At 50.9% G+C, this 22,971-nt stretch overlaps 1 protein-coding gene across 4 annotated transcripts in view; it reads left to right on the top strand.

The window, feature by feature from the left end:
• The window catches only part of AACS (acetoacetyl-CoA synthetase), a 53,601-nt gene that overhangs the window by 22,699 nt on the left and 7,931 nt on the right, over nt 1-22,971 (top strand). For 2 of the 4 annotated variants that reach the window (XM_068989680.1, XM_068989678.1), the window contains exons 6-14: nt 3,053-3,167; nt 3,373-3,454; nt 7,287-7,434; nt 11,780-11,860; nt 13,053-13,177; nt 17,710-17,774; nt 17,899-18,021; nt 19,925-20,038; nt 20,724-20,849. In XM_068989680.1, coding sequence (XP_068845781.1) covers nt 3,053-3,167; nt 3,373-3,454; nt 7,287-7,434; nt 11,780-11,860; nt 13,053-13,177; nt 17,710-17,774; nt 17,899-18,021; nt 19,925-20,038; nt 20,724-20,849 — 979 coding nt within the window. The remainder of the gene's footprint in view (nt 1-3,052; nt 3,168-3,372; nt 3,455-7,286; nt 7,435-11,779; nt 11,861-13,052; nt 13,178-17,709; nt 17,775-17,898; nt 18,022-19,924; nt 20,039-20,723; nt 20,850-22,971) is intronic. The other 2 variants (XM_068989681.1, XM_068989679.1) reach the window with 1 other exon arrangement.

Genomic DNA, 22,971 nt, shown 5'->3' with positions numbered 1-22,971 from the left:
GTGCAGGGTCTGCTGGGCCACCAGGGAAGTGCTGCTCTGTGGAGTTTGTGCATGGCCACCTTGCCTAACCCAGTTCTGTTGGTTCGCCTGGTGGTTCTCACTGGCCTTTTTCAGCATAGCCATTTCTATTGCCTGCTTCTCGGCTCCTTTCTGCCAGCTCCTGGCTTGGCCGGAACTCCAGGACACCGTGGCAGTCTGGGCACGGAAGCTGGTTTCTGCTTTTTGCCAGGATGCTTTTTTTGTTTGACCATGCTGCGGCATTCTGGATCTCAGTTCCCAACCAGGGATTTTCCCTGGGCTCCCTGCAGTGGAAGTGTGGAGTCCTAAACTGGACTGCCTGGGATGTCCTACCAGGATTCTCCTCCATCAAGAGCAATGTATTTGCCATAGATTTTGGTGAGACACTGTCTGTCAGTGAGGAAGTGTCCAGTTTAGTAAAGCTTTTTGTGAGGAAGCTTTCCCCCTTTTAATCTGTTAGTGTAGTAAATTACATTGGTCTGTAATCTCTTTTTCTGTTTGCTTGTTCTTTGTCATTTTCTGTCTTCTGGAATGGTTTGTATAAAGGGAATGTTCTGGTGCTTAAGGATGAGGCAACACCGGCCCGCAGCTCTGTCCCTCCCGGGTGTCTGGCGCTTGAGGATGGGCGACACCGGCCCGCAGCTCTGTCCCTCCCGGGTGTCTGGCGCTTGAGGATGGGGCGACACCTGCCCGCAGCTCTGTCCCTCCCGGGTGTCTGGCGCTTGAGGATGGGGCGACACCTGCCCGCAGCTCTGTCCCTCCCGGGTGTCTGTGTTCAGAGGTAGACCTTTGACTGCTTTTTCTCCCATGGTTATTGTCTCTTCGGGTGTTCTGCTGCTTCTTGGATCATTTTTTGATAAATTTATGTCTTCTTGGGGAATCATCCACTCACTTCATCTGGCTTTTGGCAATTTGTTAACAACACCGAACATAGTGCTTTGTCATTGATTAATCTTTCTGTAGTAAAGTGTGATTTCTGACTTTGGATGGTTGTAGGGCTTAGTCTATCCATTTGTAATGTGGGGATAATAATGCTGTGTCAAGGGCACTGAATGAGTGAATATTAGTATAAAGTGCCCAGGACAGTGTCTGATACGTGATAAGTACCGTGTAAGTGTTAGCTGGAAATATTATCTGTCTTGATCACATTTGTCAAGAGGCTTATTTTATTGATTTTCTTGGAAGAAAGATTTTGGTTTTATTGATCAAATCCATCAATAATTTTTCCTTGTGGCTTTATTCCTTCCTTCCTTCTCTCTTTTTGTTTTCCTGGCTCCCTAAAGGATGAGCTTAGTTCACTGAAAGCAATTGGAAATTAGAAACAGTAACATTTAGTTGCTTTGCTACTTTTCTGCCAGATAGATTGTGTGTTCTAAGGACAAGGAGCTCTGCTTGCCTGGCACTGTGTCTTGAAAATGGATGACATTGAAAGTAGAATCTCAGTTCTTCACTCTGTAGTTCAGAGAGTCACAAATTTTATCATGTGTTAGAATCATCTGAGGGGCTTGTGAAAGCCCAGATTGCCAGGCCACCTCCACACTGTTGTTACCAAGACCATTCCCAGGGGCCCTGTGTTTCCCCTAGTCTCAAGCACGTGCTTTGCTGACTCCTGGAAAACTCTGAGAAGCAGCGCCTGGCCCACTCCAGGCCAGTTAATTAGTTACCTGGTGAGTTTAATTAATCGTCCTGCCACAGGTGGCCTGTATCCTGCAGCCAGGGTGAAGACCCTGTCCATCAGATCCTCACACAGAGGTTCTGACATCCCTCGAGTAGCCCCAGGCATTGACCTTGAGCTGCTACATTGGGCTTACATGTGAGGGACCAGGAATGCTGGTCCAGGAGTCTGGAGTCCAGTGATGCCTTCCCAGATGCTGTTTTTGTGAATGAAGATGGCTCTGCCATAGTCTGAATTTGGCAGGCTGGAAGGGAAGCTGGAGGGGAGACTATGAGAGCTTGTACCTGTCACCCTCAGGGCTGTGTGCAGGTTGTATCAGTGTGTCTCGAGGCTACACCTGTCAGTGTTGTGTGTGCATGAGAGGTGTGCCTTCTCTCAGTGAGAAGGATGTGCTTGAGGGGGATGGTGGTTCCATATGTGGTGTAAACAGACTGCTGGGTGTGAAGAGCCTGCTTTTGCAAATGGGCTGGTTTACGAGTGTACATGTTAATGGGTTTATCCATTTGCTTGGCAAAAAGTGTCATTTGGAGGATTCAGGTACCTCTGTCATTGAAGATCAAAGGAAGAAAAAAAAAAGATCAAAGGAGAACCAAACTGTGGGACCACTTTGCATACAGAGCTTCCTTTTGGGGAGGTAAGCCTTCCCTTAGGTACGCCCGAGGAGCCGTGTTGGAAGGTTCTTTCTGTAAAGTGGGGAACCATTTTGGTGATGCAAACACCATGCTGTTTTCCCATTTGATAGACTCAGTGTGTCTGTGAGTCCATCTGGTGTTTCTTTGCATTGATGCTTTCTGTGAAGTGATGTCCTGTCTCGGGTGCGTGTCTGGTTTGCTTGGCTGTCTTTCTTGCCCTCCAGGTGACAGGAATGCAGGGACATGGCTGGCATGGTGGTCATGCTCCGTTTTCTTTCCCTGCAGATATACCGGTCCCATGGGCTACTGGGAGACTTTGCCTTTTGGATGAGCAGCAACGATGTTTCCTTGAGCAATAATGATGTTTCTTTTTGCAGGGGTGGGGTGGGATAGGGGTTGTGCTACTCAGACTCAGAAGTTTGCAGCGGGTGGTCTTAGCTGCCCCTAGGCAAGTGGGATCTTAGGTCATTAGTTTGGTTCAGTTCAGTCGCTGAGTCATGTCCAACTCTGCGACCCCATGGACTGCAGCACGCCAGGCCTCCCTGTCCATCACCAACTCCCAGAGTTTACTCAAACTCATGTCCATTGAGTTGGTGATGTCATCTAACCATCTCATCCTCTGTTGTCCCCTTCTTGTAACCAGGAACCACATTCGCCTCTCCTGCATTGGAGGGCGGATTCTGAACCCCTGGACCTCTGCAACAATGGCTTTCTCCTTCTACCCCAGGGCGTTCTGGACCGGTTTTCTCAGATCCAGCCAAAGCTCATCTTCTCTGTGGAGGCCGTCGTGTACAACGGCAAAGAGCACAGCCATATGGACAAGCTGCAGCGGGTCGTTAAGGGTGTGTGGGCTGGCATGGGGTGGGGGCGGGGCGCAGGGGCAAGAGTCCCGCCCCAGGGCTCCCAAGAGCCCCTGGTAGCTGTGAGCTACAAAAACGGAGCAGTTCCAGCCCTAGGTTGTTTTAGGTTTCATAAAAAAAGAGAAAGATCAGTGACTAAGTTTGTCGGGGTCTGTAAGCTTGTGTGTTCTTCTCCCCCTGCTTTTAGGACTACCAGACCTAAAAAAAGTGGTATTGATTCCTTACATCTCCTCCAGAGAGAAGATAGACATCTCCAAGATTCCAAATAGGTGAGCCAGCCACACGCTGATCACTAATTGCATATGGAACACAGTCAAGGACCCACTGGGCAGCAGGTTCTGTGACTCTTTCCAGTTGGAGTGGGAGCATCTCAGAGGTATAGGGTATCTTTGTTAAATGTCATTCCATAGAGACTTCTCTGGTGGTCCAGGGGTTAAGAATCCACCCAGCAGTGCTGGGGACTTGGGTTCAATCCCTGATCTGGGAACTAAGATCCCATATGCTGCAAAGCAACTAAGCCCACGAGCCAGAACTAGAGAGTCTGTGTACCACAAGGAAAGATCCCTAGTGCTGCAACTGAGACCTGATGCAGCCAAAAAAAAAATCATCGTTCTGTAGATGGGCCCTGGAGGGCCCAGAGGGAGTCCCTTGGGGCCACATGGTGACTTAGTGGCAGAACTGAGTCTGTCCCAGGCATCCTCACCCTTCCTGTCTCTTGTCCCCCGGAAGTGGTAGTGGGCTTGGATGGGGCCAGGCCATTTGGCCACAGCAATTCTGAATAGTGTCTCAAGTGTATGCACATGTGTGTATGTGTGTGTGTGTTTACACACATGTGTGCACTTTTGTGTGTATGTATATGGTGTCTATGTATGTAAATGTGTCTGCACGTGTATATATATGCATATGTACAAAGGAATGGTGGTGTTGGTGTTAGTCACTCAGTCGTGTCTGACTTTTTGGGACCCCATGGACCCCACCAGGCTCCTCTGCATGGGATTCTCAGGCAAGAATACTGGGGTGGGTTGCCATTCACATGCTTATTAATACATTTTTTTCCATTTTAGAACCTGTTTTTTGTCCCCTTTGTTAATGGAATCTTCCTTTCCTCTTCTAACATTGATAAACTAATAGACTTCAGGCCTTGAGCACTGAATAAAATGGTGAGCACCTTAATTCTGAATAGGCATCAATAAAATGGATTATGATTTGCTCCAAGTAGTGGTTCTTCCTGAAGGTCTTATTGTCCACCTTTCATCTCTCTTAAAGAGAACACTGAAGAGAGGTAGGTTTTTTTGGGACACGCTTCTTGGCTTGTGGGATCTTAGTGCCAGATCAGGGATCTAACCCTTCCCCCTGCAGTAGAGGTACAGAGTCCTAACCTTTGGATTGCCAGGAAAGTCCCAAGGAGAGACTTCTGAGATCAGACGTGTTTACCTGCACAGGTAAACCTATCCGTTTAGTCTTGTGTCTGGGCTGTGGGCAGGAGTCTCCGAGCAGCCTCAGAGCCACAGGTGGGGTTCCGCTGTGTGCTATATGCAGGGAGCGAGGGGGTGTAGAGGCCTTGCTCTTGGGTGGACATGGCTGAGTGGTTCTGTCCAGGCACCTCCTCGGGCACTGAGCAGGATAAAGCTCATGTGCTGTCCCCAAGTTTACAGTCAAGCTCAGGGGTAAAGGCACACCTGCAGGAAGGGTGAGCTGTGACCACTGATCCCAGTAGACACAGCCATGCTCGGTGAGTCAGGGGACAGGCGGTGCCCAGCAAGTGAGACATTAGCACAGTTGCTTCTTTGTGGGAGGGGGAGGCAACACCTGAAGTGACCTTGAGAGGTGGCCTGGACAGCTGCAGGTGCCAGGATTCTAGAGGCTGAAAGGGGCTGCAGCAAAGTGACTGCTCCCTGAAGGCTGTGGCCTCCAGCCAGACTGCTCTAGGTCATATGTCAGCTGTGTGGCCCTGGGCCAGCGAGCAACCTTGTGCCTGAGTTTCCCCATCTGTAAAATGGGGATAATAGTACCTTCCTCTCAGGTTTAGCAGTGTGCACAAAGTTAGCTGTCAGTAACGTTGTCTGTCATTAAGAGCAGGTGACAGCCCAGTCAGGAGTGAGCTGTGTCTTCTGGAGCACCTGGGTCAGGACGTATAGGTCCTTAACAGGCCAGCCCCGGGGCATGGGCTTGTCCCCGAGACTGTGGGACCCCTGCCTACCTTGATAAATTACACCCAGCCTTAGCTCCCTTTTAAAAAAATTTATTTATTTTTAACTGAGGAATAATTGCTTTACGATATTGTGTTGGTTTCTGTTATACATCAACAGGAATCAGCCATAGATATGTCCCCTCCCTCTTGAACCCGCCTCCTGCCTCCCTCCGCTCCTTGGTTTTATCGATGGGGCCATAACGCACAGAGGCCAGGAGGAACACAGGATGGTTTGCTGGCCCCACAGTGGCCTGGCTTTTATTTTTCTGTATGTGTTTATCGGTGATTGATGTAAAATGAGAGCATCCAGGAGAATTAACATCCACCGCTTCATTTAGCTCCAGGCAATGTAGAGAGTCCTCCCTCCCCGCTGGTCCACCCTGGGAATCGGGCCTTGTTGCTGTCCAGCTTTCAGTTGCTGGGCGCTGTAGATAAACTGAAAGCATGTCTGTGCCCGTGTGCAGATACCTGTAACAGGACCGCCCTTTTGGCTTTTCATTTTTAGAAGAAACAACAAAAGTCATCACTATTTACTGTGATTTATAGACTAGTGAAAGAAGAGGTTTTTCTCTGTGTGAAGCATCTGATTAGATCGGGCTCTTTATATAAATGGGGTTCGGATGGGAGGTGGGGGCTTTCATTGGCTGAAGGGTTCCACGGTGAATAATTTTCCTAACACTCCGGAGAGGAGGACTCTGCTTATTTACTGCTCAGAATTGAATTATTTGGGGTGCCCTTTTCAAATGGCTGTGCCTCCCCCAGGAGACAGGCTCATCTTTAAGGATGCCTTCGCATGTGAGCCAGCACACTTCTTCACTCTAGTGTGCATGCGTTTGTAAATATTTCAGAGTAATCATCGTTGGCAGTTTGTTGCCAGCCAAGTTGAACTGAGTTCTCCCCTTTCCTTGAAAGCAAGTTCCATTTGTCAAAACGGTAGCTTTGTTTGTTTTCTTCTCTCTCTCCTCTCTCTCTTCTAAACCAGGGGAGCAACAGAGCTGGGGTTCAGGGATTGATTTTTTCCTACTGATCTCAAAAGAGAGAAATCACTTGTCTCCCAACATGGCTTTGCGGCTTCCTCTGTCCTGTTTCTGCTCAGGAAACAGCCCCTTTGGTGGCCCTTGATCACACACAGTGAGGCTTTGAGTCAGCTCTGGGGGCACAGTTGAGGGCAGGCTGTTTAGGCCAGAGCCGACAGCTGGGCTGAATCTTACTTGTTTCTGGACAGATGTTTGTATCTGGCCATTGTAAACAGAATATAGGGAATCAGTGAGAATAGGATCATTGTCTGGCAGGATTTCTGTCATAGAAACTCTCGTGTGGGACCTTGATCCCACTTTCTTGCTGTGACCCTCACGTGTCAGAAGAGATCTCTAAACCTGTCGCCTCCTCCCCTTCCTTCTCCTGGGGGCTGGGGAGATGGGGGTGGGGGGACAGAAGGATTCAGGCCCACTTGGCTCTCACTTCCCCTTGGGGCCCCTGGGGAACAAGGTATTTGCTAATCAGATGGTGAGTAGCAAATGGGAGGCACCTGGGTTCTGAGGACTCCAGCATCAGTTCAGACCCCCTCCTCTGCAGAATTTGCACATCAACAGTGGCGTGTTAATTGCAAATGATCCCCCTCTGCTGTGTTTAATATTAAAATGCTTAGACTCTCGGGAGAAAAGCCCTTAGTCTCTGTCAGTGGCACTAATAAAGCAAAAATTTCACTGAGTTTTCTTTCAGTTTGCGTAGTCCTTGAGCCCTGACTCTCCCTTCCCTCACAAAAGCTTTCAGACAGGTGGGTCCCAGAGTCCAGGCTGTTATCCAGGTAGACATGGAGGGGAATGAATGGGAGGACTCGGCAGATTGCCCCCGACCCCCCAATGTTCTAGAACCTTCACCGTTGTTCTCCTGTGCCTTTCTGCCCACAGCGTGTTCCTGGAGGATTTCCTGGCCACCGGGCAAGGTGACCAAGCCCCCCAGCTGGAGTTTGAGCAGCTGCCCTTTAGCCACCCACTCTTCATCATGTTTTCATCGGGCACGACAGGAGCACCCAAATGCATGGTTCACTCAGCTGGGGTAGGTCTGCTCAGGGACTCCCTGCTGGTGAAGATGGCACCTCATCCCCTCTTTCCTGGTGGGATGCCACACAGAGATACATCTTCAAGCGAGACGAGGGAGGCATGCTGGCCTTGCTGCTGTGACCCCATCACCATGGGGTCAGGGGTTCTGCAGCGCCGCCCTGGTCCCTCTGCACACAGTGATCCCTGAGGGGATCGTGAGCCCAAGGAATGGGTCTTGCCACATATTAGACAGAAGGAAACAGGATAGATGAGAACAGGAAATATCAGCACATCACAGGTCTTAGGAGTGGTTGGTGTGGTTTCTCCAAACTGTCATGTAAGTGCAGGTATGGATGGGCAGGTGTAGGGCAGCATCGTAAAACTTTTGTCTGACAGTGGGTTGGGGTCAAAAAGTTTGAAAGACATGGGGTTGTTATCTAGTCCGAGCTCGATCTGCTCACTGCATAACAGTCCAGTAATCAGGAGACGCGATGGTGAAGCAAGGAATAGTGACTTCATTCAGAGAGCCAGGTGTCCGAGCAGGCTAGGGCCCTAGAGCACCATGGTATCAGGGTCTGGATGCCAATTTCTTTTACAGAACAGAAGGGGGAGAAGATGAGGAAGTAAAGTAAAAATTAGGCAGAAAATCTTGCAAAATATTTCCTGGCTTAGCCAGCCTTGGGGAAGGGATGTGTTAACTTCTTCTTTCCTGCAGCCATTCCCAGGTGGACTGGGTCAGAATGTCATCCTGTGAGCTGAACAAAGGCTGTTTAGTTTAACATTCAGGCAGAGGAGGCAGGTTCCCCAAGGCAGGCCATTATGTATGCTCACAGTTATAGGCAGCATCTTTTTAGTGATTATAGTAACAAAAGCAGTGGAGAGCAAACTTTAAGAGAAACAGATCCATCATGGAGTCAGATTTTATTCTTCCCTGTTAACAGGTTACATTACAAAGTACAACTAACTGAAGGATTTCCCAAGCTGCATTAGTCAAAAGTCCGTGCTAGCAAAATAGCATGGACCTGAGGAGCTTAAATGACAAAGATTTACTTCCTCCATGTTCTGGAGGCTAGAATGTCCAAGATCAGGGTGTGGGCAGGGTGACTTCCTTCTGAGCCTCTCTCCTTGGCTCACAGGTGGCTGCCTTCTCTCTGTGTCCTCACAGTGTCTTTCCTCTGTGCATGTACATCCCTGATGGATCTCTTTAAAAAGTATTTACTGTTTATTTATATGGCTGCAACAAGGTTTAGTTACGGCATGTGGGATTGAAGCCGGGTCCCCTGCACCGGGGGAACAGCATCATAGCAGCTGGATCACGGGGGAGGTCGTTCCCCCTGCCATCCCCAGTGTCTCCTGGGTGTCCGCAGTTCCTCTTTCTGTAAGAACATCAGTCACAGTGGATGATGGCCCACACTAACGGTCTCACTTCCTCCCCTCCTGGAGGCCCGAGGATTATCTGAGTGGAGAGACCTCACATTCTCGAACAGCTTTCTAGTTTCGCTTGGTCAGATGGTGATACTTGAAGATGAAATATAAAATTTCTCTTATCCTAGCTCATTTAGCTTTTACAGATGTTCTCTGCATCTAGAAGCTGTTTGAATCCCTGCCTTAGGAAGGAAACATTTACACTGGAATCACATTAACACCTTATACAGCTCTTTACACAGTGTTTTCATTACAACGTGGAAAGGAGTTAACACATAACACAGCTTTGTTATTACCTGGATTTGGATCCACGGACGGTCTGATGGCAGGTTATGAATTATAACCACCAGATGCATACAGCCTGTTCATATACAGCGGGCAACTTCCCAGAAGCCCTGGGGCAGGAGGGAGGGGATATCGGGCCAAAGGCTTGATTTCTGGAAGCAACACTGGCCAAGGCGAGTGGCCTCTAGGAGCGAGTTCTTCCTGTTGCTCAAACCATCCTGTTTCATCACACTGAGTCTGGAGTGCCCACTCTAAGGTGTGGCTGCTGGCATCGTGCTTCCCCTGGAGGGGGCGCCCCAGTCCACCTGGTCAGAAGCCTAATACCCAGCCAAAGAGATGAGGGTTTTTAGAAACCTTGCAGGCGAGGGTGGGGTGTATGTGGCAAAACAACACATCTTAGGAAAAACTGAAATGTCCAACTGTACTTTTATTTTTAGTGCTGCTTGCCTAGTGAATGTCACTTTTTTAGGAGTGGAACATAAAAATATATTAGATCTAGTGTAGTTGGCTCATAAAATCATCGTGCCTGGTATATTTAGAGTGTGGAAAAGTCAGGAAAAGTTATCTTAATTCTGGCTTTGCTGAGTTCTTGCACGTCCAGAGAAGTGACTAAGCACCTTGCCTGTTTTCAAGAGTGATCTGGAGAGGAAACTTGAAAACAGCAAGATGGGACTGCCAGCACTGACTGCCCCTAGGGCTCTTAGGGGTGTGTGGCCCTGGTTTGCTGGTTTGTGTTTTCTAAGCCCATGAAAGAGCCAGAAAACAGCTTCCTTCTCTTCCCTTTTTAAAATGAGTCTTCTTGCCTGAGTTCCAGGAAACCGTGTTGCTTGTATTTCCTGACCCTCAGGGAAAGTGTTCAGACTTGCCATAAATATTTAAAAATTAAGAGAAGAGCTATTAATTTGACTCATTAAGATTCATACTTTGGTCACCTAAGGCAAGGAGCCAACTCATTGGAAAACACCCTGATGCTGGGAAAGATTGAAGGCAGGAGAAGGGAATGAGATGGTTGGATGGCATCACTGACTCAATGGACATGAGTTTGAGCAAACTCTGGGAGATAGTGAAGGACAAGAAAATTGGCGTGCTGCATTCCATGGGGTTGCAAAGAGTCAGACCCAACTTAGTGACTGAAAAACAGCAACAACAAAAGGTTCATACAGAGAGAAGCTGAGGGCAGTTTAGTGCTGTCAGCACGGTGAGGGTATGGGACTTCCCCGGAGAGCCAGTGGTTAAGACTCGGAACTTCCATTGAAGGGGGCACAGGTTCAATTCCTGGTCAGGAAGCTGAGATACTACAAGCTGCATGGCACGGTCAAAAACAAACAAACAAACAAAAATGGGGGTACTGAGCAAATGAACAACATGTAATGGGTTATGGATCAGCTGGGCTTATAAAGGCAGACCATCCAGGCAGAGATAAAGCTTAGATGCTGATTTAAGTACAAAGGGAAATGGGAAGGGGATTTGCCTCAGGTTTGTCTGATCTGGGAGCTCGGAGTCCTTTCCGAGAATTTGTCGTGTGAACAGTTGGCGTTCATCAGAAGAGTTCCCAAAATGTGTACTCACCCACTCTGAGTGAGAACAATGTGTATTGTGGGACTTTCCAAAGAAGCCTGTGACTGTCCTGGGTTGGGGCCCCTCAGCCCACCATGCATGTGCGGTAAAGCTGAGGGATCTCAGCTCTTGCAGACCGAGGGTGGCCTTGGAGAACCCTCCCAGCAACCTTTCTACCACCATCTACCCAACCCCCGTGTGGCCCATCCCTAGGCAGGTTGCCCCCACTGCGGGGCTGGTGACAGGGTGCTGTCCAGGACAGACTCTGGAATAGGGGCTCTGGCCTTGAGTTAGAGAATTTGCTGGGCAGGATTGTTTCTCTTTTTTGTTAATTGATTTGTCTGCATCAGGCCTTAGTTGTCACCTGCAGGCCCTTCGTGCTTCATGTGGGAGCTTTCTGATGCGGTGCACGGACTCTAGCTGTGGCACGCAGGTTCAGGAGATGCGGCACATGGGCAAGTTGCTCCAAGGCACGTGTGATCTTAGATCCCTGACCAGGAATCGAACCCACGTCCCCTGCATTGCAAGGCAGGTGCTTTACCATTGGGCCACGAGGGAATTCCCTGGTGGGTAGGATTGTTTCTGTTGTACCTTCAAAGGGGTCATCTCCTAATGGCTTTTTTATTTGTCTTGGGTCCAATGAGGGTTGCAAGGCTCATTTTAATATGTGAGTCCCAAAGATTCCTGAACATCCAGGACTATCATTGTTGTCTGCCAACAGATGCTGTCTGTGGCCAGACTGAGTGCAGTGGTCCAGCCTTTTCAGGGGTTTTGGAGGGGCTGCGTCCCTGGTCTAGCTTTAGGGTCTTGTGCGAGATCCCCTGGGTGCCTGGTCACCTGGCGCTCAGAGCCTGCAGGTCAGCAGGAGAGGGTCAGGGTTTCCTCTCGTGTCCTCTGGGAGTCTCAGGGGTCCCTCTCATGTCCTCTGGGAGTCTCAGGGGTCACGTGACAGAGGGATGGGAGATTGCTCGTCACGGCAAGGCTATCAGAACTCTGCCTCTTCCTTGAGTTCTCCTGCTCCGGGGCCAAGCGTCTCTTCCGTGCGTGCCTTTGTGCCCTGGAGGAAGCTGCTTGGCTCACTTGCTTCTCTCCAGGGGACGCTCATCCAGCACCTGAAGGAACACATTCTTCATGGCAACGTGACCAGCAGTGACATCATCTTGTATTACACCACGGTGAGTGCCCTCCCAGGGTGGGCTCTGGTTCACTCAGGTGGGGGGTCGTTTATCATTATTATTCTTTTCGCTTCTCCCCCGTCGCATGTGTCAGTAGTCAGAAATACAGCTCAAGCTGCAGGCTGCGTGCCCCAGACCCCAGACTGTGTGCTCGAGACTCCAGGCTGTGTGCTCGAGGCCCCAGGCTGTGTGCAGCTGACTCCAGGCTGTGTGCACGGACCTCAGGCTGTGTGCTCGAGACTCCAGGCTGTGTGCTCGAGGCCCCAGGCTGTGTGCAGCTGACCCCAGACTGTGTGCTCGAGACTCCAGGCTGTGTGCAGCTGACCCCAGGCTGTGTGCATGGACCCCAGGCTGTGTGCAGGGACCCCAGGCTGTGTGCTCGAGGCCCCAGGCTGTGTGCAGCTGACCCCAGGCTGTGTGCACGGACCCCAGGCTGCATGCACAAGTGGCCTTTGCTGTGGGATCCTTCCCTGTCAATCTCTGTCTCTCCCTCTGCCACTGCCTTCTCCCCCCAGGTGGCTGCCTCCTTGAATTGGCACCAGGGTCCCTCCTTACCTTGGCCCGTCCTCCTGTGTTGACCTTGGTTGCCACTGGGAGACCTGGTGCCCTGGGGAATTCCAGAGAAACAAAGGAGACTGACTGGTAGTTCAGTTTCTTGAGCCTGTAGAGGTGGGGAGGAGAGACACATGACTGAAATCTATGGCTCAGCTGCGGGCGGGGGGGCAGGAACTTATCAGAGACGCCATGAGGCCAGTCAGTCCTTAGCCCTGTGGGACAGCAAAGGGACTCTGACTCATTAAAACTGAAAAGGAATTTATTGGAGGTTGTAGGGTGCTGCAGGTGCCAGGCACTGTTCCCCATGTCCGATGTGGATGGGCCACTCTAGCACCCAGTTTTTGGCTTGTGTGCACCACGTGACCACTATCATCTGTGACCTTCAGCCCCTCTTGTCACCAGCGAGGCTGCAGGAGATGTTTTCCGACATGTCTTTGTGTATACGTGTATGTTGATCCATGCCGTCAACTCTTGATGGGCAATTGCTGGTTCGGGGCATCTCGTATTTGGACAGGCAGTTTTTGGCAACTTTGGCTCAGCATTGGATGGTTTCTAGGGATGTGAGAGGCTGAGTGACAGGGCCGAGAGGAGCCCACCCAGCACTTGGTTGACACGTGTTCCTTTCTGTCCAACCCAGGTTGGCTGGATGATGTGGAACTGGGTGGTGTCTGCTCTTGCCACGGGGGCTGCCGTGGTCCTGTACGACGGTTCCCCACTGGTTCCGACACCCAGCGTGCTCTGGGATCTGGTTGACAGGATCGGGTAAGTACCTGTGATGCTCAGATATGGGGTAGCCTCTGTGAGGGTCTGCTGCCACCTCTGGAATGCTTCACAACCCCCCTCCCCACACCCCACCCCTGTCTATCCACGTTCCCCTCTTGGTGGGGGGCTGTGTGAGGGCATGTAGGTGCTGAGGGCAGGTGAAGTTGTCAAGGAGGTAGGAAGGGGTGGGCACCCCAACAGGGACCGACCAGTCAGATCTGTGTAGTGAGGAGAGGGCTGCCCCCTCCCACCCCTGGCCCAGGGGTGAGCTCTGAAGCCTCGGACCCAGGAAAGGGAACATGGTCTTATTTCTGGAACTCTGGACTCTAAAAACTTACAGAGCAGCTCAGAAGAGAGGCAGAAGAAGGGTTTACTAGAGCTGCGTTTTACACGGGGGTGAGGTAGAGAGTGAGCCAGGCTGAGTGTACTACCCTGGTCAGGGGGTGGCGTGGATCCTTTCATCCGGGGAAGGGCGGATCCGTCCCTGGAGAGTTCCCAGCGTTCGACCTTCCCAGCCGCCTTGCTGCACGCCCTCAGGACTGCCCAGTGCCTCGTGGGTCTCCTGGACTCAGCAGTGTGCCCAGATCCCCTGCTGCCAGCGCTGCAGGCGGGCATCTCCGCCTCTCTGTAGTCCTGTTAACAGAGTGACAGGCGGGCATCCTGACGACAGGGGCAGAGCAAGCTGAAGTGGAACATCAGGGGAAGAGCAAAGCGGCCCCATTTATCCCCCACCCGCCTCCCCATCGTCATTGCTAGAAACTGTCAGAAGACCCTGTTTCATTAGCACTTTGTTGGCTGATGAATTAATCATCACCGGCTGATGCATTCTCGCGGCTATGGTTGGTGGTCACTGTTGGCCTGATGGTTGTGTTTCCAGGAATGAGAACACGGCTGGCAGAGCTCCTGGGGCCCGGAAGTCAGCCACACTCTGAAATGGTCTAATTACTTTACATTTGAGTCTGCTTGCGCTGGGGAAACAGAATGAGCCACAAATGTTCTTAAGTCCTTGGCCATTAATATTTTAAATATAACTTTGGCCTGGGTAATATTTAAATTCTGACATTTGGCTCATGACATGAGCAAGGAAGGTTATTTCCTAATGAGATTGTTTCCAGCAAAAGGTTAATCAAATCCCTGGGAACTTAGGCGACTTGAAGATTTTCGCCCTTAATACCTATAAGCCGGGTGCAGGTGGAGGCATTTCTGAAGTGTGTGTGTGGGTTACAGGAAGAGATTGGAGGGACAAATTACCTCCACAGGGCTTAGAGCTGATGAAGTTGAAGCTGAAGGACCCCAGGAGACCCAGATTTGAGTGTGAGTAAGTGTATGTTTGTGTGCACGTGTGGATGAGGGAATGTGTATATGTGCAGAAGTGTGAGCATATATGTGTTTAAGTATATGCAAGTGTGTGTATATCTGTACAAGCGTGAGCATATATGCACTTGAGTGTAAAAGTATGTATATGTGCACAAGCGTGAGTCTCATGTGCTTGAGTGTGAAACTATGTATATATGTGCACAAGTGTGCCCCTGTATGCACTTGAGTGTGAAAGTGTATATGTGCACAAGTGTGAACATGCATGCACTTGAGTGTGACAGTGTGAGTGTGAGCATGCATGTCCGTGAATGAGTGTATGTGTGCATCTGTGTGCAGGTATGCATGTACGTGCCTGTGTATATGCATGTATGTGTACACATATGCCTAGGTAAGTGGGAGTGGTAGAGCACACACGTCTGTGAGCGAGTGTATATGTGCTGGCATGTGATCGTGTGCAGGTGTGTACATGCGAGTGTGCATGTGTTCACAGCCCTGTGGACTGTTAGTAAGCACGTGCCAGGCCTCTGCCTTCCATCCTGGTTTGATCTGTGCCCTGGACACTGGCTGAGCTGTGGTCTCGGTGGTCCTCCGGGCCCCTCTGACCTGACCTTTCTCCTGGCTGGGAGGGCTGACTTGCTGGGTTCAGTGAGACAGGTGCCACCTGGCAACCTGTGAGGGGTGCGTGAAGGACACCCCAGTGCTCCGGCTGCCTACGTGGGCGAGAGGGGAGGAAATAATGTCCATACATTTAGAGACAAAATCTTTGTTGATTATCATCATGGCAGCTCACAGGCTTACTAACACGTTTCATAACTGAGCAATCATGTTGTAGATGTGAACAAGACTTTTAAAGGACGGATTGTCCTCTTTGGGGTGTTTCTAGGCTCCCTGAATCTAGCCCAGGGAACATTCTGATTGGAGTTAGGGTAGAATTCTGAAGTCTTTGTCCAGGTTTTTAACTGAGCAGGCAGTTCATGTTTAGGACTGGGAGACCCATGTTCCAGGCTGAGGGAACAGCAAGTGCCAAGACCCTGAGGGCAGAAAGAAGGGACCAAGATGGGGTGCTGGGGAGGCTGGAAGGAGGCCCTTGTGGTCTGGATATGGGAGGCAGGGCAGGAGGTGATGCACCAAGATGAGGGGTGGTGAGAGGTGATGAGAGGTGAGGGCGGGAGTCTGAGCCCCCAGGGCTTCCCGGGCTGTACCTGCAGGGTGAGTTTTTTCTGAGTGAAACGAGACACCACTGGAGCACTTGAGTTGAGGGAGCTACATGATCCCCCCAAAAACCATGGAGTTGAGGGCACCTGAGAGGAGACAAGGCTCAGGCTGGCGGCACCGTGTCTGCATATGGCTCCTTGCGGGGCTCTGAGGTTTGGATCCCGACCCTGTGAGCTGGGAGCTGCCTTGTTTCTTGTGGGGTGATTCCCAGCTTTACTAGCTAAAAATACAGTGTTGAGCACCCACGTAAGGGTGCTTGCGCTTTGTGAACTCTGTTTTTTAAGCTATCTTATGCAACCCCTGGAGACAGATGGGGAGGCCTCGCTGCTTCTTCAGACAAGCAGGCCTGTGGGCCAGCCCCGGGGACGCTGTCTCAGTCTCTACACATAACCAGGGTCACGGTTTGCAGGGACTCCTGTGAATTAAACACCCTTCAGGACCACAGAGGGCCCTCGGTTTTTGGGCAGGGGGCAGATGGGTGATGAGCTGAAATCTATGTGTGGTTGGTGGTTGGAGATCTCTGTACGTGTGGCTGGAGGTGGTCCCTGGTCTTCTGTTAAAATACAGATATTCCTGAAATAGCTGAGATCTTAATCCTCAGAGGTGATCTGGAATTAGTCACACTATCTGAGTTTATGAAATTAGCTGGGGTGGGGGCCTGGGGACGGGCTTGAGTATGTTTCCTGCTCCCCACAACCTCACAGCTTCCAAATTAGCCATCATTAGGGCACAGCAACCCAGGAGGCATCTGAGGTTTCAGTGGTGGCAGGGTGTCCCCGAGAAGTGAAGAGAATAAGGGAGAGGAAGCGTGAAAGACAGTAGCTTTGAGACCCTCCTCACCCCCTCCCGCCCCCATGGATTCTGCACCTCCCAGCCCAGTGAGTCCTGAGTCACCCAGCGTTCTGTGTGTCTCTACCTCTGAACATGAAACGGAGCATGGCTGTCTCCTTGGGATGAATCTTGCCAGCCAGGTGTAAAGGGATAGGTTTTACTGCCCAGAGAGGAGAGGCGAGACCTGGATTTTTTTTTTTTTTTTTTTTTGCCACACTGCATGGCATGTAGGATCTTAGTTCCCCTACCAGGGATCGAACCCTTGCCCCCTGTACTGGAAGTGTGGAGTCTTATGGACTCTCAGGGAAGTCCTAGGACTTGGATTTTATGGCCTCCTTTGGCCCCCAGGAGAAAACATCCTTTACCTAGGAAGCTAGAGCTTTCATGTTGAGGGCTGCCTTGCTGGAAGGAAGCAGAACATTAAATAACACTCTCTCCTTGAAAACACAATACTTACACTCGCACAATGTGTCATTCTCAGCGAAGAATAAAGGACTGTAGAATTGAAATGTTCAAAAAGAAGGGGAGCAGTTTTGTAAGTTTCATACAAATGTGAGCTGATTTAAGGAAAGAAGATGGGTCAGCAATTCCAAGCATGGCACCTCTTCTAACAAAAGCTCCTGCAGCCCTCTCCACTTCCCTGGAAGATGGTCTTGTGAGCTCAGAATTTGAGGGGCTTTGATTCTGTGACCTTTGATCTCTGAAAGAGATCATCCTACACTTAGGAAGATAGGGATTTTTTTATTTTTCAGGGCCTTGCAGCACACAGGCTTCTCTAGTTGTGGAGTGCAGGCTTAGTTGCCCTGCAGCACGTGGGGTCTGTTTCCTGACTGGGGATTGAGCTCTTGTCCCCTGCGCTGGAAGGCAGATTCTTAACCACTAGACCACCAGGGACATGTCCCCAAAGATAGTGGGTTTATGTACAAACAGTTGTTTTAAGTAGAGCCAAAGGTTAATGAGAGCCCGAGTGCTTTGTCACTGCTGGCCCCAGAGTAACACAGGTTTTGTGACTTGCTTTCAACTAAATATTAAGTATAAGTTTAGCCCAGAAAAATGATGTGTCTTGGATTTTGCAGCCTTGTTCTAAATGAGTCACCAATAGGAGAAAACTTTGGTTACCTGCAGTATGAAAGAGCCTTGACCGGTTTCTGGTGTTTTCTTTCCGTCAGCATCACCATCCTTGGAACGGGTGCCAAGTGGCTGTCTGTGCTTGAAGAGAAAGACATGAGGCCAGGTAAGCATGTCTCCCTGCGCATCCGTCCCTGGAAATGAAATCAGATCCGCTGTGTTACCCGTTTCCTGCAAGCCAGCACAGGGCATCGGATTCGGCTCTAATCTCCCGATGCTTCTGGCTCTAGTGGAAACCCACAGTCTGCAGACACTGCACACGATCCTGTCCACCGGCTCCCCGCTGAAAGCCCAGAGCTACGACTACGTCTACAGGTGCATCAAGAGCAGCGTCCTGCTGGGCTCCATCTCAGGTACAACCCCATCTTGCGCCGTGCCATAGAGAGGGTTCTGGAAGGATCAGAGACTTGGGGCCCAGGCTTGGCCGCTTAGTGTGCTTACCCTCTGACCCAGCAAGCCCACCAGCTTGAATCTATCGGGATAAACAGTCAGCAGGGTGTGCTCAGTTGATGTTGCTGATTCTCGATAGTTATGTTCCAGGGAGAAGCTGCAGACATGGAATTAGCAGTTCCTGAACCTTTGCCAGAGTGGGAAACATACACACACACCTCACATCGGTTGTAACCTTAGATCCTAAACAACTGATTCTGCTGCTGCTGCTGCTGCTGCTGCTAAGTCGCTTCAGTCGTGTCCGACTCTGTGCGACCCCATAGACGGCCTCCTACCAGGCTCCTCTGTCCCTGGGATTCTCCAGACAAGAACACTGGAGTGGGTTGCCATTTCTTTCTCCAATGCATGAAGGTGAAAAGTGAAAGTGAAGTCGCTGAGTCGTGTCCGACTCTTAGTGACCTCATGGACTGCAGCCTACGAGGCTCCTCCGTCCATGGGATTTTCCAGGCATGGAAAATCTACTGATTCTGGTAGAGCCTATTTTCTTTACAAAAGAGAAAATGATGTTCGGGTGTGCTGAGTGACTGACCCACAACCACCTGCTAGCAAGGGTACAGAGTAGGATTTTAAAAAAAGCAAAAATTTATTAATTTGTCTGTGCTGGGTGTTAGTTGCAGCATATGCAGGATCTAGTTCCCTGGCACTGGGAGCACAGAGTCGTAGCCACTGAATCACCAGGGAAATGCCAGTGTGGGATTCAGACCTGGTTCTGTTGTCCCAGAGCCAGAGTTTCCCCACCATCCCCATCCCATCCCCTGGTCCTCCCCAGATCCTGCCTGGTGGGCAGGGGTGTGGTGGTCATGTGGGCACAGGGTTGTCTTCCCAGGCCAGCCCAGCCCATCTCAGGGCAGCACGCCTGTTAGGATCTCAGTCGGTCCTCCCACCCCTGTTCAGTGAACCCAGCTCTGATCCTGAAGCAGAGGAAGCAACACTTCTGCTCATGCCCTTGTGCTTCCATGGGGCCCCGGGGGCTGGTCCAACCTTGCTGGTCACTGCAGTGAACGCAGTTCTCCGTTTTTGTGAGAAGCTTCAGCCAGTGTCTGGATTGTCGAGTCTAGGAAGGGAGAGTCAGGGGCTCCTTGGGTGACCCCTGCTCACACCCTCCCCGCTTTCCTCCCTGGGCTGCTATCTGCCTCCACCGTGCACCTGGGTGGGCCCCTTGCATATTTCTGCCCTCAGGACATCCCGCCCTGAAATCACGTGGGGCCCTGCCCTCCCCAGGTGCCTGCCTTAGGGGACAGTTGTCAAGGGGGTGGTTGTCCAGGTCTAGGGGTTAATGCCATTCCCTCCTGATGGCATCCGGAGTCTGACTCCCTTTCAAGCTCCTTCCTGAAATCAGAGTGTTTCCCATCCGGCACATTGTCTCTCACATGAGACTCGCCCTCCTGGGACCACAGGCTTTCTGCTTCTCGGCTGATTAAGTGAACGTGAACCACAGCAAAGAGCCTTTGCACAGGACCCATCTCCCACGGCAGTGCCTGCGGGCGGATCTAACAGGCCACACTTCAATCTTCCACGAACCTCAGTCTCGGATTTCAGTGTGACCACGCGAGGTCGTTCACTGGTTTCTCCTCCAGCAGGAAGTCCTGGTCAAAAATAAATAAATAAATAAACCACCCCGACTCAGGAGGTTTGTGCCAGTTTCTGAATAACCGCCCTGTTCTTTCCCTGAAAAGAAGCTCGACTGTCTGGAGACAGAGTTGGAGAGGTTGTCCTGCAGGGTCTTTTCTCCTGGAGGGTTCACCAGTGAAAAACGCGAGCAGTTGGTCTCGGTCTTGTAAATCCTGGATCTCCTTTTGCTGGCAGGTGGCACCGACATCGTCTCCTGCTTCATGGGCCAGAATCCATCCATTCCTGTGTACAAAGGGGAGATTCAGGCTCGGAACCTGGGCATGGCTGTGGAGGCATGGAATGAGCAAGGTGACGGCCCCAAACCCTTTCTGTCTTTGTGACGAGGCATGAGTGGTCACCCGGGTGCACTTGGATGTATAGCCTTGCTGGGGGACAGTTCTCCAAAACTGCCCCCTCTGAGGATCTACCCCTCCCCACCAACACTTGCAGACTGCTGGCCTCCAAGCCTGGTTTAACCCCCACCGGCTCCGTATCTGCCTTCAGCCTGAAGCAGAGGAAAAGGTGTTGGTTTGGAGCATAGACGGAGGGCCATGTGCTTGGCACGCAAGGCGAGCATCTGAATTTTGGAAACACTGCTGAGGCTGCCCCACCAGTGGCCTCACATCCTATCCTTGATGAGGACACGGGGTCAGATGCAGGCACAAGGGGCAGTGTGCCGCCATCCGTGCAGAGTTTAGAAACACACAAAAATGATGTTATTCAGATGCATGTGGATGTAGTAAAAGTATTAATACACGCAAGGGAATAATACAGCGTTCCAGTCGAGAGAGAGATAGGGGAGAGTTGTGTGGGGAGGGATTAGCATGGCTTTCGGTGATGTCGGAGGGATGGGCAGGGGGCTGGGACCAGCTCTGTAGCTTTGGGTGTGTCTGAAATACTGCATAATAGCTTGTAGTTTTAAAAAAGGAGAGAGAGAGCGCCGAGGTGTGGCCGTGGTGTGTGCTCAGTGAACCTGTTGCCCCTCCCCGACCAGGAAAGCCTGTGTGGGGCGAGAGTGGTGAGCTGGTGTGCACCAAGCCGCTCCCCTGCCAGCCCACGCACTTCTGGAATGACGAAAATGGCAGCAAGTACCGGAAGGCCTATTTCTCCAAGTTCCCAGGTGGGTCGAGGATGCAGGCGGAGCCGCCCAGGTTCCCGCCTGGGCTGGGCCTTCGGGGTCTAATTCTGGATGTAACCTCCCCCTGCCAGCCCCCTCTCCCTGCTGAAACCTGGTGAGGCTGCTCCTGGCTCCTTCTGCCAGAGGGGTGATGATGAATTTTTGATCAGTATCTTGTCACTTTCATCTTGAAGCTATCATACCAAACTCTGATCTGGGTTTAGTGTGCTCTTAACATCCTCCGTGCCTACAGCCGCTTGGCCCTGAGCCCGGCACCTGGAAGCTGGCATGAGCCGCTTGTTTGCCTGTGTAGGGACAGGGCTGAGGGGAGTGGGGCAGTGGTCGCTGCTTGCTTACCCAGACTTGTGTGCCTGTTCAGGGAGAGATGCCTGTGCAGTAGGTATCTGGCTGGGGTCTCTGCTGTCTCACACCCCGTCATCCAGTCCTTATGGAGGTAATGGGAGAAGAGAGCTTTTGCAGTGGGATAATTAATTTCAGGCCCGTCACTCACTCAGGCTGCCTTCTTCGTTTATCTTTGGAGCAGTGCCCTGCCCCTGAGCTGGGAAGTCTCTTTATTTAAAGCTCTGATCCCTGCCTCCTCCTTATTTCATAAGCAACCTTGAGTTATTGCTGCTATATAATTCATAATTTAGCAAGCCTTCTGCTCCGGAGTTATTTATACCAAGTACTTGCTCTCTTCAGTGTCTAGAAAGGTAATTCGATTTTGTATAAACCACATGTGGAGAATCAGAAAGTGGCAGGTGACTGTCAGGGGTAGAATGTGCCACCGATCCCTCTTATTTCTCTGCTCAGCCTTGTGTGTCCCCATGTAACGTCCCATCTGAAAGCCATTGTACCCGGCATAGCACCTACCATTTGAGTTAGCAGGAACATCCCCCTGCCCATGTGGCCTGGTCCTTATTGGATGCCTGCTGCGTTTAAGCCCCACCTCGGATCCTGCCAGGGTGTAGCCGTTGTGACATACTAAGGCAGAATAGAGAGGGAGGGGGAGGGAGATACATGTTCCTCAAATGATCCTGAAGAGTCAAAGGCTCCTGTCTAAGGGAAGGATTAGAACCTCAGCTTGAAGACTAATCTAAGAAATGACATCTCTTCATCTTCTGCTCAGCACACTGTTCCTTGAAAACTGTCTTTGCTGTCACTTTTTGTTACGTATACAAGGGTTTACGTGATAGATGTCTCTTCAGGATTAATTTCATAAAAAGCCTTTTTTTTTTTTTCTTTTGGCCATGCCACATGGTTTGTGGGATCTTAGTTCCCTGACCAGAGATGGAACCTGTTCCCCTTCCAGTGGAAGCACAGAGTTTTAACCACTGGGCAGCCAGGAAAGTCCCAGAAAAATCTTTATTTTTGAAGTGCTGATATTCCATCTTGGAGAAAATGAAGACTCTGTGACTTGTGATATTTCCATTTTTGCCTTGGCTGCCAGGAAGCTCAGAGCTACCATCATTGATTTGTTGGAGCCGTCCTCTTACCCCTGTGCAGTTTCCGATTCTTTCAATCATCCCATCGTACAGTTGGTTTGATAGGTAGCTTCCTCAAATACTTTCTGGAAATAGGCTGGGTATATGAATAAATATGAAGAAACAAGGGCAGATAAGATAATGAGATCTGAAGCTACTGGTCATGGTCAGGACGGACATAGGTTGAACTTAAGTCATTTCATCCAGTCTTGGGCTGATTGGGTTAGTGCTTAAGAGTCAGAAACTGTCCTAAGAACTGGGAAGGACGAGGTGGTGTCCATGAAGGCCCTGAGACAGTTTTTTCGCTGTTTTCTCTGTGGATCGCAGGGAACTCTGGGGCTTATTTCAGGAGGCCAGGCTGCTGCTTGTAAGTTGTGCAGAGCCAGTGGGGCCACGCTGTCAGATACACCTGGAGCGCCTCCTCTATTTGTGGGGCCGATCCTGGGCTGGCTGTGTTAGCCCAAGGAGGGAGGCCTCTTCCTGGCTGTTCCCACGTGAGGCTTGGCTTCTCTTTGACCAGCCCCCTTGGGTCTGTTCTTTTGCTGTGCCCAGGACGAGGGGCTCTCCTTGAACATCACCAGCCCAGGGCCCAGGTGTACGCTGCTGGCCACACGGGGCCGGCCCAGGGCACACGGTGTCAG

Source organism: Capricornis sumatraensis, chromosome 17 (genome assembly GCF_032405125.1).
Source record: "Capricornis sumatraensis isolate serow.1 chromosome 17, serow.2, whole genome shotgun sequence".
Classification (NCBI taxonomy): Eukaryota; Metazoa; Chordata; class Mammalia; order Artiodactyla; family Bovidae; genus Capricornis; species Capricornis sumatraensis.
This window is presented reverse-complemented; position numbering and strand designations above follow the sequence as displayed.